This window comes from Miscanthus floridulus, chromosome 17 (genome assembly GCF_019320115.1).
Source record: "Miscanthus floridulus cultivar M001 chromosome 17, ASM1932011v1, whole genome shotgun sequence".
NCBI lineage: Eukaryota > Viridiplantae > Streptophyta > Magnoliopsida > Poales > Poaceae > Miscanthus > Miscanthus floridulus.
In genome coordinates, this window is record NC_089596.1 from 84201527 (window position 1) to 84224669 (window position 23143).

Consider the following 23143-nt stretch of genomic DNA (forward strand, 5'->3'; position numbering starts at 1 on the left):
CCATGGAGTGCACTACATAATGCGGTGATGGCTGGGTGAGTAGATATGACAATTCGGTGGAGTTAATTTCACTCTAGGTCCGAACTATTCATCGCCACTAGAATTGAATTCTTTCTTGGACAACTTTGTCACCCTACAATATCATTTTTCAGCGGACAAAGGCGAGGAATTATAGAGTATGCATACAATATTGGGTTCGAAGATAAACAATTTTGATTTAGGTGAGGACTTAAGTCTATCCACCAAGGTATAACATTTACGTCTTTTTAAGTTTTATAAAGATGATATAAACGTCTCTTCTAAAATACTTAATTCAATTCTACTACATATCTTTGTTGAAACTGTTAAACGGTGAGCGCGCAAACTTACCGAGCAGCGAGCATGTCGCGTTCTACCCAAATGGTGTCGACATATCCCTATCAACATTTTTTCTATGCTCGTTTGACCCGAAAATAAATGGAGTCTCAGGTACAGGGAGGCGTACATGATGGAGCACCAATCAAACACCGTATCATTGTTCACAAAAAAAACAAAGAATTCAAACACCGTATCATGGACCGGAGATGATTGGGTTATGGGCTTTTGGCGATTGGGCGTTGACCAGCTAAGCTGATGATTATGGACTGGAGATGATTGGTTATGGGCTTTCGGCGATTGGGCGTTGACCTGATGGAGGAGCTGCATGCAGCAGCAAGAGAGCGCCGAAGTGAGAGGTATGGTAGGGTACGGCAAGAGGAACATACGACATACTACGTAACTGGGTTCGTAATGTTTTAACAAGGCTTAGGGAAAACCCTGCGCATCAGGGCAGTCTCAGTAAAGACATTACCAAGCTGTTTGGTTCAGCCAAATGTAACGCAATCCCATTGCGGACGGGACCAAATAGCGATACGATTGTTTGATTCGAAAATGTTTTAAATCTCCCGCTATAGCTGCCGCTATAGCCTTTTAAGGCAGGGTGTCGCTATTTGTGTTCATGTACAATTTAGCCACTATATCCCGCTATAGCCCGATTTAGCTTCGCTATTAGCTGATTTAGAGGTATACCGCTAAACACCTTAGCCCGCTATTTAAAAACTAGGGTTCGAACCCACACGTAATGAGGTACCCTGGAATCAGATACCGCTCTAGTCACCCCTGATACCGCACCTCCCGGAGTCCTATCCGATAACGCCTCCGTCCCCGCTCGCGACTCATGCACGCCTCCCTCTCCCCCGCGGCGTTCCTCGTCGGACGCGCGCCGACGGTCGAAGCAGCTCGTCGCCGGTGAGATCTCTGGCTCTCTCACGCTCCCCTCCCACCTCTCTCTCCTTTTCTCTCTTTCTCCCCAAAAGCGGAGCATAATTTCTCTTGTAACCCTACCCTAGATCCTGTTCTTTCTCTAGTTCAAGATCCTTGCACGGAGGAGAAGGGGAGGAAAGCAGGAGGACATGAGGAGGAGCAACGAGCTACTTCACTGCCGGCGGCTGTTGCACTGTCTTGTCCTAGGTATGATGTCGTGTTTATCTTCTCCGCTCTCCCTTCTCTCTCAAATCATCATCTCTCCCTACTTCTGTTGCAGATAGAGGTGCATCACTTTTAGAGATCCCTGACTAGATCTGGTAGTTGAATTGCTTTTTGTATAGATCAGCGGTAAATAAATGGTGTATTAATCAGTTGTTTAGATCTGGTAGTTGAAATAGTCATCTCCTGGCTAGAGATTGCTGGTGCAGCTATAGCTATCGTGATTTCTAGTGCAGTGATGTCACCTCACCAGTGATTTCTAGTACAGTGAACTGCTAATCACCTCACCAGCAGATTGGCCTATGAGTACAGCCTAGATTTGCAATGAAAAGTCCACTTATATACACGTACTACAAAAGTCCACTTGATATCGTGAGCTGCTACTCCCTTTTTCCAGTAACCCATGGTTTCAGTTGTTTATGTTTCTATCAAGAAATATTTCTTGGGAGACTAGAAGCTAGAATTTTGCTGTTTCTTGCTTCCAGAGTAAAAAAAACAGAAATGATTAATCACTTCTTAGTTTCCTGATTGCGACCACTTTGTAGAGTTTCTTGTGTTTCTAACAAGAAAAACAGGGGACAAAAGAAACTACCAAATATGGACTTAACTTGATAGTCAGGTGTTGAAGTGCTGACTGCTGAGCTGCAGTGTGGTGTATTCCTGCAGTGCGGTGTGGTGTGCTGACTGCTTTTCAGTGTGCGTGTGACTGTAATTTAGAAAGTCAGAAGGGATTTGCTTTATTTCAATCTCACGCTCTCTGCTCACAATAATCTAACTTAATATTCTTGTTATGGTCCATGCCTTATTCAATTGATTGACATTTGTTCTCCATCTTTATTTATTGAGGATTTATTTATGAATTTATTTTCTAAAGGATATAGCAGATTATTTTACTGGTTAGTGATTTAATTAATGTTACTAATGTTGTGTCCGGCATCATGGCTCGCCTTGCTTTAACCACAAGAACTCGAAGAAGAAACATGGCCCTTAGAAATATGCTAACTTCCATCGTCGTCATGTACTATTAGATGTGGTTCTTTCTTGCATTGGCATATTGAAGAAGGTGTTTCAAGATAGTGAGAAGGATAATAAATGAAGAATTTAGAAATGAGAAGTTGTTCCAATTAATTCGTAGGAACGACACTACCTGTATTAGTGAGCTTCGCATGGATAGGAGAACGTTCTACATCTTGTGTGAGATGCTTAGATATGTTGGTGGGTTGAAGGGCACACGTAATATGGAGCTAGAAGGGATAGTGGCCCAATTCCTATACATAGTAGCCCATCACTTGAAGAATTGGACGGTAAAAAATACTTTCTTCCGAAGTGGCAAGACAATTAGTAGGTAGTTCAATTTATGCCTGGTAGCTGTTCTGAAATTGCACCATTTACTGCTTAAGACCCTAGAACCAATACCGGAGAATAGCATAGATACTTACTAGAAATATGTCAAGGTAAATGACTTGTTAACAAAATTTTCTTTTAACAAAGAAAAATACATATTACAAAGTAAGCATGTGACAGTTCTTTTTTCTATATGGATCTTATTTGTAGAATTGTTTGGGAGCCTAGGATGGAACTCATATAAAGGTGACTGTTCCAACTTAGCTAAAAGGAAGGTATAGGTCTAGAAAAGCAGACATTGTGACAAATGTCCTAGGTGTTTGTGCACCTGATATGCAATTCATCTATGTACTACCTGGTTGGGAGGGCTCAGCACATGACGGTTGTCTGCTAAGAGATGCCATTACCAGGCCAAAATGGCTTGCGTATCCCCCAAGGCGAGTTTGGTTTTGTTAACTCATGTGGTTTCCTGATAAGAAGGGCAGGCCTGATGCAGTGGTGAGAGTTGTCTCACTGAGTCACCAGATCGTGGGTTCGAAGCAGCCTCTCCACAGATTTTGCGGGGAAAAGGCTTGTCTCGGTTTATCCCTTCCCCAGACTCCGCTCATGTGGGAACCTCCGGCACTGGGTCTGCCCTTTTTTATGTGGTTTCCTGATAAGTTATCTAGTGTAAATATTGATTTTGTTTCTGTTTGCAATCTTAAAGGGTGTTACTATCTTGTGGATGCTGACTATGCAAATGCAAATGGCTTTTTAGCTCCATATCGAGGTCAAAGGTATCACTTGGGAGGTTGGACCGCACAAAATCCCCCACATAGCGCAGAGGAATATTTTAATATGAGGCATGCAAAAGCAAGAAATATTATTGAGAGATGTTTGGGAAGGTTAAAGGGTCGATGGGGAATTTTGAGATCTCCATCTTATTTTCCTATAAAAACTCAATGCTGAATAATAATGGCTTGTGCCCTTTTGCACAATTTGATTTTTGCAAAATATGTTAAGAGATCCAATGGAATTTTTGGATGAATCAGTGGTACCTTCAATGGAAATCACTGAAGGAGAAGTTAGTGGACCAGAATTTCTCACCTGTTGGTTGTTTTGAAGTTTCAAAAACTTCTGTTCACCCACCTGCCTTGTCTTCCCAAGTTAGGAGGTACGAGAAAATGATGATTCCATGTTAGTTAGCTAACTTAACATTGCTGGGTTGCTGTTCATCTATGTCAAGTGAGATTTCCTAGTTGTTTCTGTTCAGTTGACCTTTTAGTAATTCATTTTTGCAGTTTTCTATGGATATAGATTGCTAGATTTTTTGTGGTTTTTTTTGTCTATTTTTGCTTGCCTCTGGCAAATAAGTTACACATGCTTCTTTTTGAGTTTGTAGCGTCATCATGTTTCTGGTGGCATTCTTGCTTTTTTTAGTTTTAGTTTCTTTAACTGAATGATATATCTGAAGTTATTTGAATATTTTTTTTCTAAGCTTGAGATCTTAGTTAATGATATTTATGATCTCATGTGGTCCTTATTGCATGTTTACAAATTTATTACAATAGCTGTAATTTCTACGTCCATGTAATATTTACAGATTTATTACAGTAGATGTAAAACTCAAAACCATTCTTCCATATGTAAATGATTACTCAACTATATCAGAAAAAATATGCATGCATCCATCATAAGGACTTCGGATTGTCACTACTACTAAATCTCAAATTTTTCTAGCATAGTCCATTTTTACTGACCATGGGTTTATTATTTTAGCACACAAGTGATACATTATCTGCAGTTGTTAACATATTGCTACAATCATATGTAGGATCATCCTGATGCTAAGGGGGCCTATATGGCACCAAATTCTCTTACTATGATACATTATCTGCAATATATAGAAATGATATAGCCACTGGTGAAGATGCCAAAGATATCAGTGAGGCTGTTGGCAGCATGGAAGAAGAGCTTGCTGCTGAACATGGTAATCAACATTGCAAAGAAGAGGATAGAATGTCCAGAGAAACCCCTAGATGGTCCGTTGGTTCGGCATCATCTAGCTGCAAGAGGAGGAAGCGGCAAGAAGGGAAGAGCAAGGATAGTGGAACAAGTGATCCTTTTCTGGACATGTTACATGAAGTCCAAGGTGATTTGAAGGGTGTGGCTAGTAATGTTGGAAAAATGACAAGCACTGGACCGTAAGGCTGCAATTCAAGAGAAGGCGATGAATGAAAATCCACAACAGATTTTAAGGGAGAAGGTTGTAGCAGAGTTGCGCAAGCTAGGGTTTACTGGGACAAAACAAATCAAAGGTGCTACTGTATTTGTGAAATCGCCAGATCAAATGAGTATGCTGCTAACCCTTGACCAATCTTTGAGGAGGGAGTTTATTCTAAATATGCTTAACGGTACAATTGTTAACCAACACTCTTTATAAACCATGCATACTTTGTATTGTTGTCATTGTGAGCTATGCACAAAATCTGTGGTGCTGTTTTTCTGATGCACATATATATACTCTGTACCATCTTCAACACTCCTGCTGTCTTTCTAAAATCAATTTTTTAGAGGAGGAAACAAGGAAGCAGATAGAAGGAGGAAGATAAGATGTTTGCATATTCATTCAAGAGTTGATAGTGGAAAAGGGATGTTGATAGTGCTTGCTGTTGGAGGTGGAAAAGGAATGTTGACAGTGTCTTTGCATTTGCATATGCATTGAAGACTAGAAGCTAGAAGATGTCTTTCATTTTACCATTTCTTGGTTTTATTTATATATGATTGGATCTCGTCCTTGCTCTAGGGCCATACTTGTTGGTTTGCAATATGGTTTAACTCCTCTATAATTAATACGGTTAAACTCCTCCATAAGTAGTCATTTTACTATCATGGAAATGGTCGTATCATTTGGCCGACGTAAATTTTCTTTGATGATCTTGTCATGTTCTTGTTAGAATATATTATATTAATATATTTGTATAGCTTGACATCAATTAATTTACTCAATTGAATGGCCTGTTAGATTAGCTATCAGCCCAGTATTCAAATTTGGAGTAATACCAGAGCATCAAACCAAACACAGTTTATGTTACCGACGACAGAACTAAACACAGTAATGATATCCAATACCTTTACTGCACGCTACCAAATGAATCAAGGGACCAATGATCCCCCCTCAAGTCCCCCCCTCGTGATTTGAGGGGGGATCGTTGGTCGTTTGGTAGCGTGCAGTAAAGGTATTGGATATCGTTACTGTGTTTAGTTCTGTCGCCGGTAACATGAACTGTGTTTGGTTTGATGCTCTGGTATTACTCCAAATTTGAATACTAGGCTGATAGCTAATCTAACAAGCCATTCAATTGAGTAAATTAATTGATGTCAAGCTATACAAATATATTAATATAATATATTCTGACAAGATCATCAACGAAAATTTACGTCGGCCAAATGATACGGCCATTTCCATGATAGTAAAATAACTACTTATGGAGGAGTTTAACCATAACCAAACACAGTTCACGTTACCATCGCAGAACTAAACAGCTTGATTGTGTCATGTGCAACGGGCCACTGGAGTCGGGTCTCCATCTCAGTCTATTGTGCCCTCTGGCCAAACAAGTTTGGGACCTTTGTGCTAACCTAGGAACACTTTGATGTCAATCTAATTAGGCCACAGACCCAGCCAACTAAAATCAGCTCTTGGTGGGTGGAAGCGGCTGCAAAAATTCAAGACAAAGGCGGTGACACTTCAATGTGGTCATATACATAATCTCGAACATATGAAAAGAAAGAAATAGAAGAATCTTTGATAACAGTTCTTTGGATGCAAACCATGTGGCCCACAGGACAAAGGAGGACACTGAGCTGCGATCAAGGGCGCTAAACAATTTCGCTTAGTTGAGAGTGTGATGTTGGATTATGTGCCCTTAGGGGCCTAGGCTGTATATAAACTCTCTTTACCATCTTAATTGTTTAATTGCTGCCAGTTTTTCAAAAAAAAAACTTTTGCAATAATTAGTTTGATTCTTTTGGTTACAAGAGACGAAGCTGGATTGATTCCTTTATTTAAAAAAAAATTGTCAAAAAAATGAAGCAGTACATACCGAAATCCCCATGTAATAAAGTGTGATTATCTCGCTAAACGGCAAAACTATGAAACTAATTTGTTGAGGATTGCAAAAGGAAAAAGGTGAAGTTCGACAGTTGCATCAACTCCACTTAAAGCAAAAAGGCTGGTGTGCTTTTTTTTATTTGTACCAATCGTGAAAGCGCAGCTGCTGTTTCTGTTGCTGAAGCTTGCTATACGAAATGGCCAAGTTTGAGTATAGTAAACCACTAGGTACGTTACATATATCGCCACCACCATTACAAATGTTACTAAACCGTCTGGAGCATGAGAAGGTCTACCGGCCTCATGTTAGATGACCCAGAATGTCGACATTGTGGCAACACATTACACATGCCAAAAGTCTTCAGTATGACTGTTCCCCAAGACCTAGTTGAAGTATCCGGGTTGCTGTACTCTCTTTGTCATAGTTTATTTGTTAGGTTGAAGACATCGAGTAGAGCCGCTAATTCCGGTACGGTGGTATGGCGGCTTCGACCAAACCCGTGTCAAACGGTCATCCATAAAATGTCTTCGTCAAAAAAAAAAATTGAAACTATAACAAAACTGCAATAAGAACCATTTTTACTTTTTTTTTTCTTCAAAACAGCCTGAGCTCTGCTAAAGGACCTGCTTCACAAGAAGAGCTAGAGTCAAAACCCATAAGGAGACGAAGGCGTACCAAGCTGGCCCTTAGTCCTTTTTCAGTCCTGGATTATTGTCAAATACTCCGTACTAGTGTGGTACAACGTCGCAGTTCCTGAGCTATCTGATCATTTTAGCGTAAGGTGGATCGCTCCACGGGGGTTGTTTGGTTCTAAAATTCCTATCGCATCGAATATTTAGATACTAATAAGGAGTATTAAATATAGATTAATTACAAAACCAATTACATAGATGAAGGCTAATTCACGAGATAAATCTATTAAGCCTAATTAATCTATCATTAGCGCATGTTCATTGTAGCATCATATTGTCAAATCGTGGACTAATTAGCCTTAATATATTCGTCTCGCAAATTAGCCTCCATCTATGTAATTGGTTTTATAATTAATCAATATTTAATGCTCCTTATTAGTATCTAAACATTCGATATGACAGAAATTTTAGGAGTGACTAAAGAACTAAACAGGGTCTTAAGGTGTTTGGTTCTTTAGTCACTCCTAAAATTCATGTCACATTGAATGTTTAGATACTAATAAGGAGCATTAAATATAGACTAATTACAAAACCAATTACATAGATGGAGGCTAATTTGCGAGACGATTTTTTAAGCCAAATTAATCTGTCATTAGCATATGTACTGTAGCACCACGTTATCAAATCATGGACTAATTAGGTTTAAAAGATTCGTCTCGCAAATTAGTCGCAAGTTGTGCAATTAGTTTCATAATTAGTCTATATTTAATACTCTATGTATATGTCCAAACATTCGATGTGACATGAATTTTAGGAGCGACTGTAGGGCTGTAACAAGGAGCTCCTAAAATTTCTGTCACATCGAATGTTTGAACATATACATGGAGTATTAAATATAGACTAATTACGAAATTAATTGTACAACTTGTGAGTAATTTGCGAGACGAATCTTTTAAGCCTAATTAGTTTATGATTTGACAACATGGTGCCACAGTAAACCTATGCTAATGACGGATTAATTAGACTTAAAAATTTTGTCTCGTAAATTAGCCTCCATCTATGTAATTGGTTTTGTAATTAATCTATATTTAATACTCTTTAATATCTAAACATGTGACGTGAATTTTAGAAGGAACCAAAGACCCCTGACTCGTAATCTGTATGCAAGTGCGTAATAAGGAAGGACCACGGGAAAACGTTAAAGCAAGCAGGCGACGGGCAACCGAACCGTCAGAACTCAGAAGCGCCTCGCCGAGCTGCGCCTGACAGCCCATGGTCTGTAAAATTGACGTCGTGGTCGCGGCAGCATCATCCTTCGCTGTTGCGCTGCTTTCCAAACGATCCTTGCTTGTCCGCGTGCGCTGAAACATAGCTATCGTAGATTCGTAGACGTAGCACGGTGAGTCGATCGGGGAGCCCGGCCGGTTTCCCGTCTCGTAACCCCTGGATTTACGCGGCGAGCCACGGGTACAAAACCCTTGCGCCCTGTCAAAAAAACAGAGCGCGAGCGCATGTGCCCGTGCTGCCCAGTGCCAGCCTCCGCGCGCCGCGCCACTGTGCCGAGCTAGCTGCAGGCGAAAGCGATGGCCAAGCTCGCGGTCGCGGCCGCGCTCTACGCCCTCCTCCTGGCGGTCTCACTGCCGCCCGTTCTCGTCACGGCGGAGTGCGACTGCTCGGACGACGACGACGCGGGCCGCGACAAGGCGGGGGCGCTGCGGCTGAAGGTCGTCGCCATCTTCTGCATCCTCGCGGGGGGCGCGGCCGGCGCGGCGGTGCCGTCGCTGGGGCACAGCAGGTTCCCCGCGCTGCGGCCGGACACGGACCTGTTCCTCGCCGTCAAGGCCTTCGCGGGCGGCGTCATCCTCGCCACGGGGTTGGTGCACATCCTGCCCGCGGCTTTCGACGCGCTGGGCTCGCCGTGCCTCGTCGCCGGGCCGTGGAACAGGTTCCCGTTCGCCGGGATGGTCGCCATGCTCGCCGCGATCGCCACGCTCATGGTGGACACGGTCGCCACGGGGTACTTCCGCCGGACGACGGTCGCTAGGAAGGTCGCCGCGGCGGTCGTTGACGAGCCATCGGAGCTCGGGCATTGCGACGGCGGGGACCCGGAGGCGGAGGCCTCCGACTCCGGCGGGCACCACGGGCACGTGCACGGGATGTCCGTGCTCGCACCCGCGCCGACTACCGTCGACGACGAGCTCGTGCGCCACCGCGTCATCTCTCAGGTATACGGGACGGCCAGCCACATGCATGCACGTTCCACGATGCAAGCTCGCAGTGAAGAATGTCCACTAGTTTTAATTTTGAGGTGTTGTCGTGGATTCGATCAGGTGCTGGAGCTGGGCGTGGTGGTACACTCGCTGATCATCGGGATGTCCCTGGGCGCCTCCGATTTCCCCAGCACGGTGCGGCCGCTCGTCCCGGCGTTGACGTTCCACCAGCTCTTCGAGGGCATCGGCCTTGGCGGGTGCATCGTCCAGGTGAGCACGCTGTTGTTTTCCGATTTGGACTGGTTTAGGAGTGGTCAATCAGGGTCTTTTGTCCGCAAAACAACTGCGCCATCAATTGCGAAGGTGGAGTCGTTGGCTTTAGCACTCAGCAGAATCTACCAATCCTCCAAGGAAAACGTCGCCGCGTCTAATTCTTCTACGGAGTACTATATAAAAAGGATTGTCTCCGTCCTCCATGTGAAGAAAATTCCCTCCCACATCTGAATTTTTTACTTTTTTTTTTTCCTTTCTTCTTCCTATAAATAGCATGCATGGAAGAGAATAAACTAAATTTTGGTGAAACAATTCCCTTCCGCATCCTGATTTTAGTTCATGTCGACTTATACAGAATTTATACTTGATTTGTACTAAAGTTACAGTAATTATTTTGTGCAATTTCTAGGTAGAATTTGTGTAACTAAAAATTCGAGTGTGGAGAAGAAATATCTTAGCCCATTCTTACCTCATCTTTAATGTGGATGTGGAACTCTTCCAAGACACCAGATTTTTTTTATAACATGCTCGCAAAAATGCAGATGTAGCAGAGGCCTTTTTCACACGCATACAATGTAGCAAAACTCATGTACAAAGTAGTTGTGTTTCAGATTTTGGATCATGCAAGATCCACATTAAAGTATCTTGTGAACGTCTCATAATTTGTCCTTTTTCATTTTGTTATAATAGCCTTTTGTGGACTCTTGAGGGCTAAAGGTTAGAAAAAGTTGTTGACAGTAGTGACTGGGCCGGTACCCCTCGGATAGCCTCATATCTGGGCCTAGGCTAAATATCGAGTCAGCCCATGTAAAAATGTCACTTGTTGTTTTTGTCTTTTGATTGAATTTTGAATCTGGATGCTACCCATAGAGCTAAAAAAACTACTGTGAATGTGTGATTCCTAAAATAAAACAATGTTTAACTAGTGTGATGACTTTTCTAAAAAAAAAACTAGTGTGATGACAAAGGTTTTTCTCTTTCGTCACAGGCCAAGTTTCGCCTCAGGTCAATGGTAGCGATGGCACTCTTCTTCTCGCTGACGACCCCGATCGGCATCGCCATCGGCATCGGGATATCGTCCGCGTACGACGAGACGAGCCCGACGGCCCTGGTCGTGCAGGGCTTCCTCGAGGCCGCGGCCGCGGGGATCCTGGTGTACATGGCGCTCGTCGACATCCTCGCCGAGGACTTCATGAGCGCCCGGGTGCAGAGCAGAGCGCGCCTGCAGGTTGTGCTGAACACCTCGCTGCTGCTCGGAGCTGGCTTGATGTCCATGCTCGCCATCTGGGCTTGACCACAACAACGTAAGCTGAAGCGCAGGGAGTGGATTGTAGTTTCGTTTAGGTTCATGTTCCAATGGGTCAGGCATTTTTCAAATCAAATGTATAATGCAAGTTCTTAGGTGCCGACTGCCGTCAAGTAACCACCCAGCCGTCGAATCCTACTAATCGTAATTCGCAAGTCTGACAAACCATTTCGAAACATGGCATAGGCGTATATTTAGCCACGGTGGACGTTGAGGATAGTGTAGTGCTCATATCCATTGTCGAAACAATCTCGGCCCATGCAACCTTTTGCTAGGCATGCTCTGCCGCTCGAATTCATTTGACGATGGTTTACTGGTCATTGAGCCGGTAATGACGTGAGTTCATTGGTTTACTGGTCCAACCATTAAAAAATAGTTGAACTGTTTGTTCGATGGTTTTGCATGGGTAAATTAAATCGCCCTCAAATACTTCAAACTTGTACAATATAATGATATACAATAGGCAACTAGCAACATATAGTTGATCACATATACAAATAAAATGATAAAAAAATCAATTATATAACTAACCTCCAACTAATCTACCCACAAGTCCACAGCATGTACTCCAAAATCAGCATGCGTTTGTAGGTGGTTCTTAAGTCAAATGATCCGGTCACCAAAAGATAATAAAACGACTACATTTTGTAATGCATCGTAGCAAGATATGTCTTAAATTAACATGTCCTACAAGTTTTGGTGCTCTAGAGTTGTTTTACAAGACATATTGAAAACGTGCATCAAATGATAATATATGGAGCAATTACAATTTGGTACAAAAAAGGACTTAAATATTAATTTTAATATTCACCATTGCAAGATAATCTCAAATGCTGTAATTGAGTGTACCATTACGAAGAGCTTGTTGAGATAATTAAGATAGATATGTTGTTTGTTTAATTTGAAAGAAAAAGACATAAAGCTTTGGAATTAAAAAAAAAATAGTGCCAAAAGTCAACACATCCATGTACTGTGCATCACGCTTGCCAAAACCGAAAAGTCAACACAGCAGGCTCAGCAAGCCTGCGACGCTCGAGCGTGAGCAGTGGTAGCAGCAGCCCAGCGAGCCCACCGGCGGCAGATGCACAAACGCACTCCACCAGCCAGGAGCCCAGAACGACGCTGCTGCGAGTCGGCTGGGGCTGGCCGGCTGGTCAGCCCCTCACATGATACTATTTACATGAATTAGTCAGCCAGTACTTCTCTCTCACATAAACGAACCGGCCAACCGAACAGGCCAAGGCCGGTTCACCGGTTTGATAAAAAAATACTTACCAATTACCAGTCTGATTGCATGGATGGTCTTTAAAGCGAACCAGATCGATGTAGTTTAGTCCTAATAACTATACTTCTACCGATCTTACTTTCAGAAAAACGCAATGGCTAAGGCCTCTATCTGCAGAGTGCAGATTGCAAGCACATTGCAACACCGAGGACAGCCAACTACATGCCCTCCTAGAGCACGACCTCCAAGCTTGAGGATAGCGTTGTTCATCCTCCTCCAAACCTTAGTGCCTTTCCTTCACGCTACTTCCTCTGCTAATGCCTTCACGAGATCGATCAAGATAAGGTTTACAAAGAGTACATGCACCAATTAGCAGTTTAGCTATTGCATATGGTGAGTACAATCTATTCTAGAAAAAATAAAACTATTTTTTTTTTTTGGAGGGGGATGTCTATTTTGTACCTTGATGAAAAAAGGTCTCTTCTACACCTGAATTTTAGGAACATGTTATGAGAAAGAAAAACGGATATTTTAGAGGAGTTCCACATTAAGATCAGAGGTGTTGTAAGAATGAGGTGAAATATTCCTCATCCGCACCTAATTTTCTAGTTGCACTAATTCTACTTAGAATTAAATAGTAAAATAATTACCGTAACTCTAGTACATGTACAATTCGAGTTTAAATCAAACATGAGTCTATATATTAACTAAAGTTAAGGTGCGAGAGAGATTTGTTTCATCATAATTTAGTTCTATTTCTTTCAATGCATGCTACTCCCTTTGTTCCTCCGGTCCAAATTTTAAGTTATTTTGTCTTTTCTAAACATGATGTATATTTAGATGCGTAGCCAAAGCTATTGTATCTAAAAAAAAAGTCATAACGATTTATAATTTGAAACGAAGAAGAAGTATTTAGGAAGGAAAAAGGAAAAATGGAAAGAAAAAAAATTAAGCGTGGAGAAGAAGATTTTCATCAGTCTTGATATAGCAAAACGGTAGTTTTATAGCAGATAGGGAGTCATTGATACTCAGCCTGTTCGTTTGTTGGTTTCAGCCAGTCCAAACCAGCCAGTCAATAGTGTTTTTCTCTCACAACAAATCAGCACCAGCCAGCTCAGAAACCAACCAGCGAACAAGCCGACTAACTTGGGGGTAGTGGCGGATCCAGTGGGTGGTCTGGGTGGTCCACCGACCACCCTATGGCCCGCCCGTCAGTCAAACATAATAGAAAAAATGAAAAAAAAACAAGCCGTCATGTTCATAGTACGTGAGTGCGGCGTCCGTTCGACGTTCGTAGTACGTGAGTGCGGCGTAAATGCGCTCGTGCTCGATGGGCCGGCCCAGCTCGCAGGGGGAGTTGGATCGGCAGACTTCGAACTGTCCAGGGAGGCCGGGACTCGGGAGGGAGTCGGATCGCCAGACTCCGCTCGCGGCCATGGAGCGTTCTCGCCGCGAGCCTGTCGCGGACGCCGCCATCGCCCTTCGGCCTTCGCGGATCGGCATTGCGTCACCAGGCAGCCGATCGGCGATCAGGTGACAGGTGATCCTCGTTCCTCCCTATGCCCTTGTTAATGTGGCAAAGAGCAGAATGCAGGAGTTGAGGTCTGATGGTTGGGATAATTTTCTTCAGGTCACTTCTTTTTGTATTAGACATGGTGTTGAAGTTCATGCTATGGATGGTGCTTATGTGTCTTATGAAAAATCAGCGCGGTATGCCCGTGCCCAAAACCAAACAAATGATGACCATTTCAGAAGAGAAGTATACATTGGTGTCATTGATCAAATTAGTCAAGAGCTTGATAATCCGTTTGATGAGATCAATATGGAGCTACTCTCTTGTATGGCAGCCTTCAGTCCTTCCAACTCCTTTGCTTCTTTTGATGCACGGAAGGTACGTAGATTGGCTGAATTTTATCCTAAGGACTTCTCCAACAATGATTTGTTAAAACTTGAATTGCAACTTGATAATTATATTGATGACATGCGACAAGATGCTAGCTTCCAAGGTCTAGACAACATTGTTGATCTCTCAGTTAAGCTTGTTGAAACAAAGAGACACAAAGTGTATGATATGGTGTACTTGCTTCTCAAATTGATATTGTTTTTACCGGTGGCAACTGCGAGTGTTGAAAGGGTATTTTCTGCATTGGTTATAGTGAAAACAAAGACAAGGAATAGGATAGGTGATACTGTTTTGGATGATTGTCTAGTCATATTTATTGAGCGAGATATTTTCTTCTAAGTTGATGAAGATGATATAATTGAGACATTCATGTCATTGAGAAAGCGGCTGTTAAACAAGTAATATTGTAAGTCTCTCATGTTACTATATTTTGAAGTATTTGTATTTCATTTGAACAATTTATATCCAGATTTAGCGTCGTTCGTAGCTTAATATTTGAATTTAAATCTTATTATGTTATTTAATATAACCGGTTTTAATGAATTATAATATGGTTTTACCAAATTGTAAATGGTTTACCGAATTGTATTAGAAATTTTTTTGCGACGCATACTCAGAGGTAAAATCCTGGGTCTGCCACGGTTTGTGGGGAAAAATAGGCGATATATACTGTAGTTCCATAAAATCGCCGCGGAGATACGATCCGGCCGGAACCGTACGCGCACAGGCAGCGTACGCTTATACCGAGGAAATCGCCTCGCCGCCGTACGAGATTTGCCCTGCAGGCTGCAGCCGCGGGCAGGGTTGGCCGGGCAAGTGGCCACGGGAGATTTCCTCGGATTTGGGGCCCCGGACGATCCGAACGAGGAAGGAAGGAACGGCACGCCCGCCTGAGCCGCGCTCGCTGGCGCCGGGTTGGCTGCTGTCTTGGAACTGGAGAAGCCGCGGCGCGGAGACACGACAGAGGCAGCTGCACGTCGCACGTCGCACGTCGGCACGGCGACGGGCCGACGCCCGACGGCCCTTCGTCGTCGTCGGCCTGCCGTAGTGCTGAGCTGAGCCGCTGCTGATGCACGCGGCACGCCGGAGCTGTCAGGCTTTTACGACGAAACAAAATAAAAGCCGATGAGGCGGTGACGCATGCGCCAGTGTCGTGTCCGTATACCGTACGTATATACGGATAAGATAGTAGTACTAGTAGTACATGCTTTGGAGTACTACTGCCGTATGGAGCCAAGTTGCGCCGCTGGGGTGCCAGTGTGCGACGGTTGTTGCTCGAGATTCCTCCTCTTATCTTCTGAAAGAAGAAAGAAAGAAAGAAAGAAGCTCAACTCGCAACTTGGGCAAGCAGGCGTGTCGATCTCATCCGGCTGGTGCAAACTGCAAAGCGCACGCCCCCAACTTGGCACGCCGAGTTGCATACGCGATGGCGCAAGCAAACTTGTCAAGGAAAAGAAACGGACGACGACGAAGCAAATCGAATCGGGGGAGGGAGGACGCAGCGCAGCAGCAGTCCTTGACCAGACGGGGTCGGCAAATGATGGCCCTGGCTTCATCAACTTGGCCAAGTAGCCGCTTAGAGTATATTTTTTCGCGCCATGTCGCGAGCTTTCTGTTTTGTTTAGGCCAACTGCATGCCCAAGTGTGCTAATTTGTTTAAAAAAAACGAACTTGGCAGACCACACTGCCCTGCAAGCTGCAGGCTTTTACTATTTTTATTATTAGGTCATGTACATAGATAGTACTGCCAGCATGGCATTATGCAGTCATTGCCTGAGAACTGAATATATGTATTTTGTTTATTTTGAAACGCCCAATTCCAACTGGTAGTAAAGACCACAGAGAAAAGCATATGTATGTTTATGATGCATCATCTAGCTAACTAGCTTGAGTACCAATTTGTGCAGGTAAAGAAAGTAAGAAACCGCTCCATCGCTCGATCGTCGGTGCCTCGGTGGCATGGAGCATTGGAGCTAGCTACGTACGGGAGACAGTAGAATGTGGAAACTAAAGTAGAATGTGGGAACTAAAGGTTTATTTAGGGTTACTCACTAGTGTCAAAATACTTCATCACTAGGGATTTGAGTTTCATTGGTGAAGTTCATGCCCTAAGAATACAAGTTAATGGTTGAAAGCACAATAAAAGTGCAATAGCTGTGAGCACATTCCTGCCTTGCACATTCCAAATGGAGCTTCTCCTATAGTCCTATCCTATAGATGCCATACCAAATGGCCTATGAGAAAATGGTTTCTTCTTGTGGCTCCCGTGCAGCCCCACATGATTGGGAAAGATAAGTGACCCTCGGATAAAATTGCATCAAAACGCTACATACCTGTATTGATTCATCAGCAAACCCGGATGGGCGTCTTTGTTCATTTCATCAAAATGGCTTCCTTGTAAACTTTGCTCTGCTCTAAAAAACCAATTAATTATCAATTAATCTCAACTTTCTTATGTTTAGTCTTTGTTCATTTCAAATAATCATGCATATTACTACCTAACGTCAAACACATAAATCGCATGTATAAACAAATATAAATCGCATGTATAAACAAGTCAGAATAGACAAAGATACTATGGACATTTGGCATTTTACATTTCATCATAATAGAAAAACATGAAAAAATCACCTTAGCAAGTGCTTTTGTATATGGTTTCAACCCCACCGAAAAAACTACTTCTCTGAACGACAGAGTCAGAGTTGTTTTTAGAGAAGCCGAAGCGCTGCCAAATAAAACTAAGGACGGAGAATCAATGCAATGCAATCAAGTAGCTAGGCCTTGTTTAGATTGTGAATAATTTCAACCCGATGAATAGTAGCACTTTCGTCTTATTTGGTAAATATTGTCCAATCGTGGACCAACTAGGCTCAAAAGATTCATCTCGTGATTTTCAACTAAACTGTGTAATTAGTTATTTTTTTTACCTATATTTAATACTCCATGCAAGCGTCCAAAAATTGATGTGATGGAGAGAGAGTGAAAAAACTTGGAATTTTGATGTAAACTAAACAAGGCCCTAGCTGGTGTTCGTGAGTGTACGTAGCTTCTCCCACAGCAACACCACCACCACCATGAATGGCGCCAGCAGCTTATGCATGGCCAACAACAACTGGCTGCAGGAACAAAGGCGAGCAGGGTGGTACGTCCGCACGTACTACGTGCGTGTGGATTCCCATATCGGCCAGGGTGTTGTGCTAGTTTAATGGCGACATGTACTACACGCGCGTCCGCCCCAGAAGGCCAGATCCATGGCTGGCACCAGGTCAAGCTCCACCTGCATTGTTTGACCTGCACGCACGCGGATGGCATGGCATGGCACCTGAGATCACTCTCTCAGTCTCAGGACAACGAATAAAATTTATGTCTTGGGGGAAGGAAAATGCGAAGTCAGATAATGAAGATAAGGCCAATCTTAACGGGGATTTTATGGAGTTTGATGGGTATTAAATATCGTATTAACGAAGAGAGATGATAAGAGTTTTATGGGAGTAGAGAGAGTTTTATGAGATAGAACTCTTCTGCACTGTTTTTCAAAATATGAAAACTGGGACATGAAATTGGCATTGAGACTGGCCTAATAGCGGTTGTGAGTATAGTTGGCCAACGGGCCGGGCCAAGCACAACCCGCAGGTGGTCGTGCTGGCACGGCACGTCGTGTCTCCCGTGCCATGCCCCTCCGGGCGTCGTGCCTGGCCTTCGGCCCAAGCACGGCCCTATGGGCGAAATTCGTGCCGTGCTGGCCCGCGAAGCACGGCCAGAACTGCGGGTCGGGACAGCCCAAGGCCCGGTGATCGTAAGTCACCTCAAAATTCTTCTCATCCAACAGTTAGCACAGATTCATTCATTCAAATTTCAAAATCTCAACTCACAAGTCAAGAACTTCTAAGTCACAAACTGTAAAACTGATCACAGATTCACAAACTGTCAAACTAATCACAAATTCTTCTCAGCCACAAACTGATCACACAGAGTCAAGAACTTAGCAAACTCCAAATGACCAAATCCAAGCCAACAAAACAAAAGGCAGCAAAGGAGATAAGATAAATGAGTTGTTTGTGCAATGCTGCCTCATTAAAAACATTTCTAGGTAAAACTCACCCTTATGAGAAACCCTAGAAAGAGAAAAAGAGTGCAGCACAGCTCTTAATAACTCTTCCATCATTGTTCAAAGGTCCCAAGTCACACTTGTCAGTCACAGCTGACAGATACAAAATGGAGAATTGGAGATAACAGATTAAGTGATTAACTACCAGCAGCTCTAGTCCCAGATGAACCAGCCCTAGATGAACTAGCCCCAGCCCCAGCCCTAGATGAACCAGCACCAGCAGTACCAGCAGCCCCATCTGCATCATCATCGAGGTACAAATTCTTGAAGGAGTCTTCCAGTTCTTGGTTGTCAACAATATGTTGTAATCTGCTCTCTCCCAACTCCCAATTCTTTATGCAGGCCAGCATCTCCACCGTTTCAGGCAACAAGCGGCATCGTCGCTCTTCGATTATCCTTCCTATCAAGCTAAAACATGATTTCGAAGAGACAGTAGAAACAGGAACAAACATAATATTTCTAGCCATTATAGATAGGATTGGATATGTTAGTTTGTGGTCACGCCACTAGAGAAGTAAATCAAAATCATCCTCATATGCAGTGACATTGTCACTGTCCAGATAAACTGAGAGCTCATTAGCAGTAGAAGCAGATAAAGTGGGGGCACAGGCACGAGAAGGACCAACAACAAATCCAGGGCCTCCAAAGATTCTTCCCCATGCCTATTTTCTCTTACCTGTATGGCTTGCAGGCTGTGCAACCCTTTGACTCCTAACTGCACCAAACTTTCTCTCATATTTGTTAAATAACTTATAAATTTCAGTTTTCACGTCAGCATAATATGAAGTATAATCACAAGCAGTGATCTCTTTAAGTAATTCTAGGACTCTAAATAAACCTCTCATCTTAGCTATAGGATCAAGAATGAAAGCAAATGAATATAACATAGGTATATGCTGCCAATATTTAAGGAATTTAATCTTTATAGGATATACAACAGCAATTAGATTTTAATCTTTTTCACTTGCATGTAAATGAGAAGCAATTTCTAGCAGATGGTGCAGGATAAGTGGGCTAGTTGGATAGTAAACACCAGAAAGAACAACAGTGGAGTCATAAAATAGTTCTAGAAACTTCAATATCTTTTCAGCTATATACCAATGCCTTGCAGACAACGGGGACACGAACTCACATAATCACCCGGATCTAGAGGGGGGATAGGGATAGGGAGAAGGGAGAGGCGAAGAGGGAGCAGGGAGGGGATCAGGTAGGACTTAGTAGTAGGGAGCTGCTCGCTGGCGGCAGGCGGGGTTAGGGTTAGGGTTAGGGATGTACCTACGCAACCGGAGCCCGGTGCCGGAGAAGACGAGGGCCACCCAGAGAAGACGACACACCGGTTAGAAGGATGGTGAGCGGTAGAGGAGGGGCAGACGGGACACGAATTCACATAGTCACCGAGATCTAGAGGGGAGATAGGGATAGGGAGAAGGGAGAGGCGGAGAGAGAGCAGGGAGGGGATCAGGTAGGAGGAGTAGGGAGCTGCTCGCCGACGGCAGGCGGATCGTCGAGGTCACCTCACCGGATTCGGGGAGGACGAAGCCGAGAGCGAGACTGCGAGGCGAGAGCAGCGAGGCGAGGCGACATGCGAGCAAGTGAAATGAGCTAGGGTTTTCGGGTGTGAGCCGCCGCGGCCGCGGCGTGAGTTTATATATGATGAGGGGGGAGGCGGGGACGGACAGGCGCTGGGCCGCACAGCGCGCTGGGCCACGGGGAGGTCGGGAGGGAGGGGAGGAGCGGAGTGAGGAGGGACCGAGGGAGAGGGGGTGGCCGGGCCGCTGCCGGGCCAGCTGACTTAGGCGGGGCAGTGTCGTGCCAGCCCACAGACCTGAGCAGTGGCCCATGCACGGCCTGCTGCCTCGGGCCGGGCCAGCCTGGGCCCGTATGTCACCGGGCCGTGCCGTGCTCGTGTTGGGCTAAAAATGCGTGCTTCGTGCCGTTCCGTCGTGCCTCAGACTGTATGGACATTTATAGTTGTGAGGCGAGCAAACACTGCTGATCTAGATTTTTTTTCTAGACAATTTAATTTGTATCCATGGTTTGGCTGCACATGATTTAAGCCGCGCCGGGATACGTTCCGCTTAGGAAAAGATTAATTCAGTGCATGGAATCACATATACAACAAGGGTTAGATGTTACTCTCTCATTTTTAATATATATATATATATATATATATGGTTTTTACAAAAACAGATTAAAATGAACTAATTTGTTTGTTCTTATAGTCAGTGTTGCATCGTGTAATTTAAAAAAAAAGATTTTGAAACGGAGCGGGTAAGAAGCAGTTTTGTGGTTGCTCCCACCTATCAACTATCATGCAACACATATAAAACTAAGGCCTTGTTTAGTTGTCAAAAAATTTTGCATAGTAACTGTCACATCGAATCTTGCGGCACATGCATGGAGTACTAAATATAGACGAAAAAAAAACTAATTACACAGTTGGTCGAGAAATAGCGAGACGAAACTTTTAATCCTAATTAGTCCATAATTAGACACTAATTACCAAATACAAACGAAATGCTACAGTGAGCCAAAATCCAAAAAATTTTGGATCTAAACGCACCCTAAGCGCTTGTTTGGATATATATATATATATATATATATATATATATATATATATATATATATATATATATATATATATATATATATATAGGTCCTTAGTCACTAGGAATGCTCCCCCCCATCATCCATCAAGTAGGTGTTCAGAGCTCCATGTGCATCTGTTCTGTACAACTCGTTCCAGACTGATCTCATGAATTGACCACCTACCGATTTGTCCTCGGATTTCCATAAATTTCTCTGCAGAAATTGGTGCTAAAATCGCAGGAACACACACAACACGAATTTGCATATGTAACACCATTCCTCAAGGAGTGATGGTTTACCTATGCCAAGAGGGAGCTACTAACTAGACATCTAAATGAAGGGTTGTATGTGAATAAGGGTTAATATCAGGCAACACCCATACAATAATTTGTACTTTGTGCTGCAAAAAAAAAATAGAAACACAAGTTAAATCATCCTAGAGCCACGAGTTCATGGATCGATCGATCTCCCCGGAAAGGGCAAAAGAACACGACCAAGGCAAGAAACAAGGTGCCCGCCGCCGGCGCCAGGCGCCAGCCTGCAGCTGCCAGGGCTCTAGGCGAGGGCCAGTGCGAGGCGCTCGGCGGTGCGCGCCAGCGACTGGAGGTTGCAGCGCACGATGGTGTCGACGAACACGCGCGTCTCGTCCGCGGTGTTGCCGGGGGGCACGTCCACCACGTACGACTCCACGACGATGGTGCCGGCGCCAGCGCCTGCCTCGGCCTCGTGCACGGTGGTGACCGACCGGTAGTTGGCGAGGCGGTGCTCGCCGCCGACGACGCGGAAGCTGAGCACGCGGCGCTCGTCGTCGAGGATCTCGAGCCGCTCGCGGCTGCTGGTGGCGGGGAGGCCCGAGACGACCCGCACCTCGCGCACCGACCCCACGGCCACGGCGCCTCCGGCGTCGCCGTCCACGAGGCGGCAGCTCCGGATGAAGTGCTTGTACGCCTGCGGGCGGTCGAAGCGGCGCACCACGGACCAGACGGCCCCGACGGGCGCCGCGATCGCCTGCACCACCGCCGAGCAGCACTGCCCCGCGCGCGCAGCGTGCTCGTGGTGCCGCACCACCTCCGCCGGCACCGCCGCGCACGACGCCCCGTGCGACGCCGCCGCTAGCGTCGCCTTCGCCCCGCCGCCGCCGGCCACACGGCTGTGCTGCTGCGGCGACGGCCTCGGAGCTGTGTACGGCATTGCTGCTACTTGCTTTGCTTTGCTCCTCTGGGTGTGTGTGCCCCCCACCTCAAGGCTCAAGGTTCTTTGGTTGGGCTGCTTACTGTGGCCTCGCTCGCAAGTTGCAGGGACTAGTTTAGGGTCACTTGGGAGAGTTGTTGTCTCGGCGATAGTTTTCTGAGTAGAAAGATGGCGGTTTGGCTTCCGGGCTTGGGCATTCCAATGGGTGGCATTGCAGGAAAGGAGAGCTGGCCGGACGGATTAGGGTGGTGGTTGGGGCAAGGGGGGCAGCAGAGGCACGGGCCAGTTGGTCAAATTAGAATTGGAGGAAAGCGACGCGCATGCCCATTGGCGATGGCGAGGGAATAAAGAAGGTCGCGGGGAGATCGATTTATTTGTTGTTAAGGTTGGTTGATCTTGTTTAATGAGCCAACTTGTGGGAGGGAGGAGGGAGGCAGATGTATGTAACAATCAATCACGCGGATTGTCATTTGTACGCGCCAACCAAAAGGCCAGACAGAGTCTCTGTGAAAAAAGATCCAGGGCACGCACATGAGGGAGGGGATGATGATAAAAAGTTGGCTGGCGGTGTATCTAGAATGCCTATGGTTCGATAGGAAGATTGTTTGTTTGGTCAGTCCGGCCTCGATTGTTTGTTTGGTCAGTCCGGCCGGCCGGCCGGACGCTTGTAGCTCGGCAGCGACGGTAATGCTCGTCGTTTTTGGCAGAGCTGGTGCTGGTGTGGTGGTTCCGCGCCGCGTGAATGATGCATGCCCCCACCGGAGA

The 23143-nt window shown here is 44.8% G+C and overlaps 2 protein-coding genes and 1 long non-coding RNA gene across 4 annotated transcripts; 2 read left to right on the forward strand and 1 right to left on the reverse strand.

Moving 5' to 3' along the window:
* The first annotated feature begins 1118 nt into the window (after window positions 1-1118).
* Window positions 1119-5631, forward strand: LOC136518006 (uncharacterized). Of its 2 annotated transcripts, none has more exons than XR_010774417.1 (3): window positions 1119-1266; window positions 1368-1488; window positions 4661-5631. It is a non-coding gene; the product is annotated as an uncharacterized lncRNA (long non-coding RNA). The 2 variants fall into 2 exon arrangements; XR_010774418.1 differs by having other exon boundaries at window positions 1386-1488.
* A 3415-nt stretch (window positions 5632-9046) lies between these two features.
* LOC136517672 (zinc transporter 5-like) lies at window positions 9047-11679 on the forward strand. Its single transcript, XM_066511305.1, has 3 exons — window positions 9047-9798; window positions 9904-10053; window positions 11045-11679. Exons 1-3 carry the CDS (start codon window positions 9157-9159, stop codon window positions 11348-11350), a joined length of 1098 nt encoding a protein of 365 aa, XP_066367402.1. The 5' UTR covers window positions 9047-9156; the 3' UTR covers window positions 11351-11679.
* Window positions 11680-21368: 9689 nt separating this feature from the next.
* Window positions 21369-22615, reverse strand: LOC136517609 (abscisic acid receptor PYL4-like). The gene has a single exon (XM_066511231.1). It carries the CDS (start codon window positions 22376-22378, stop codon window positions 21743-21745), a length of 636 nt encoding a protein of 211 aa, XP_066367328.1. The 5' UTR covers window positions 22379-22615; the 3' UTR covers window positions 21369-21742.
* Window positions 22616-23143: the final 528 nt, after the last annotated feature.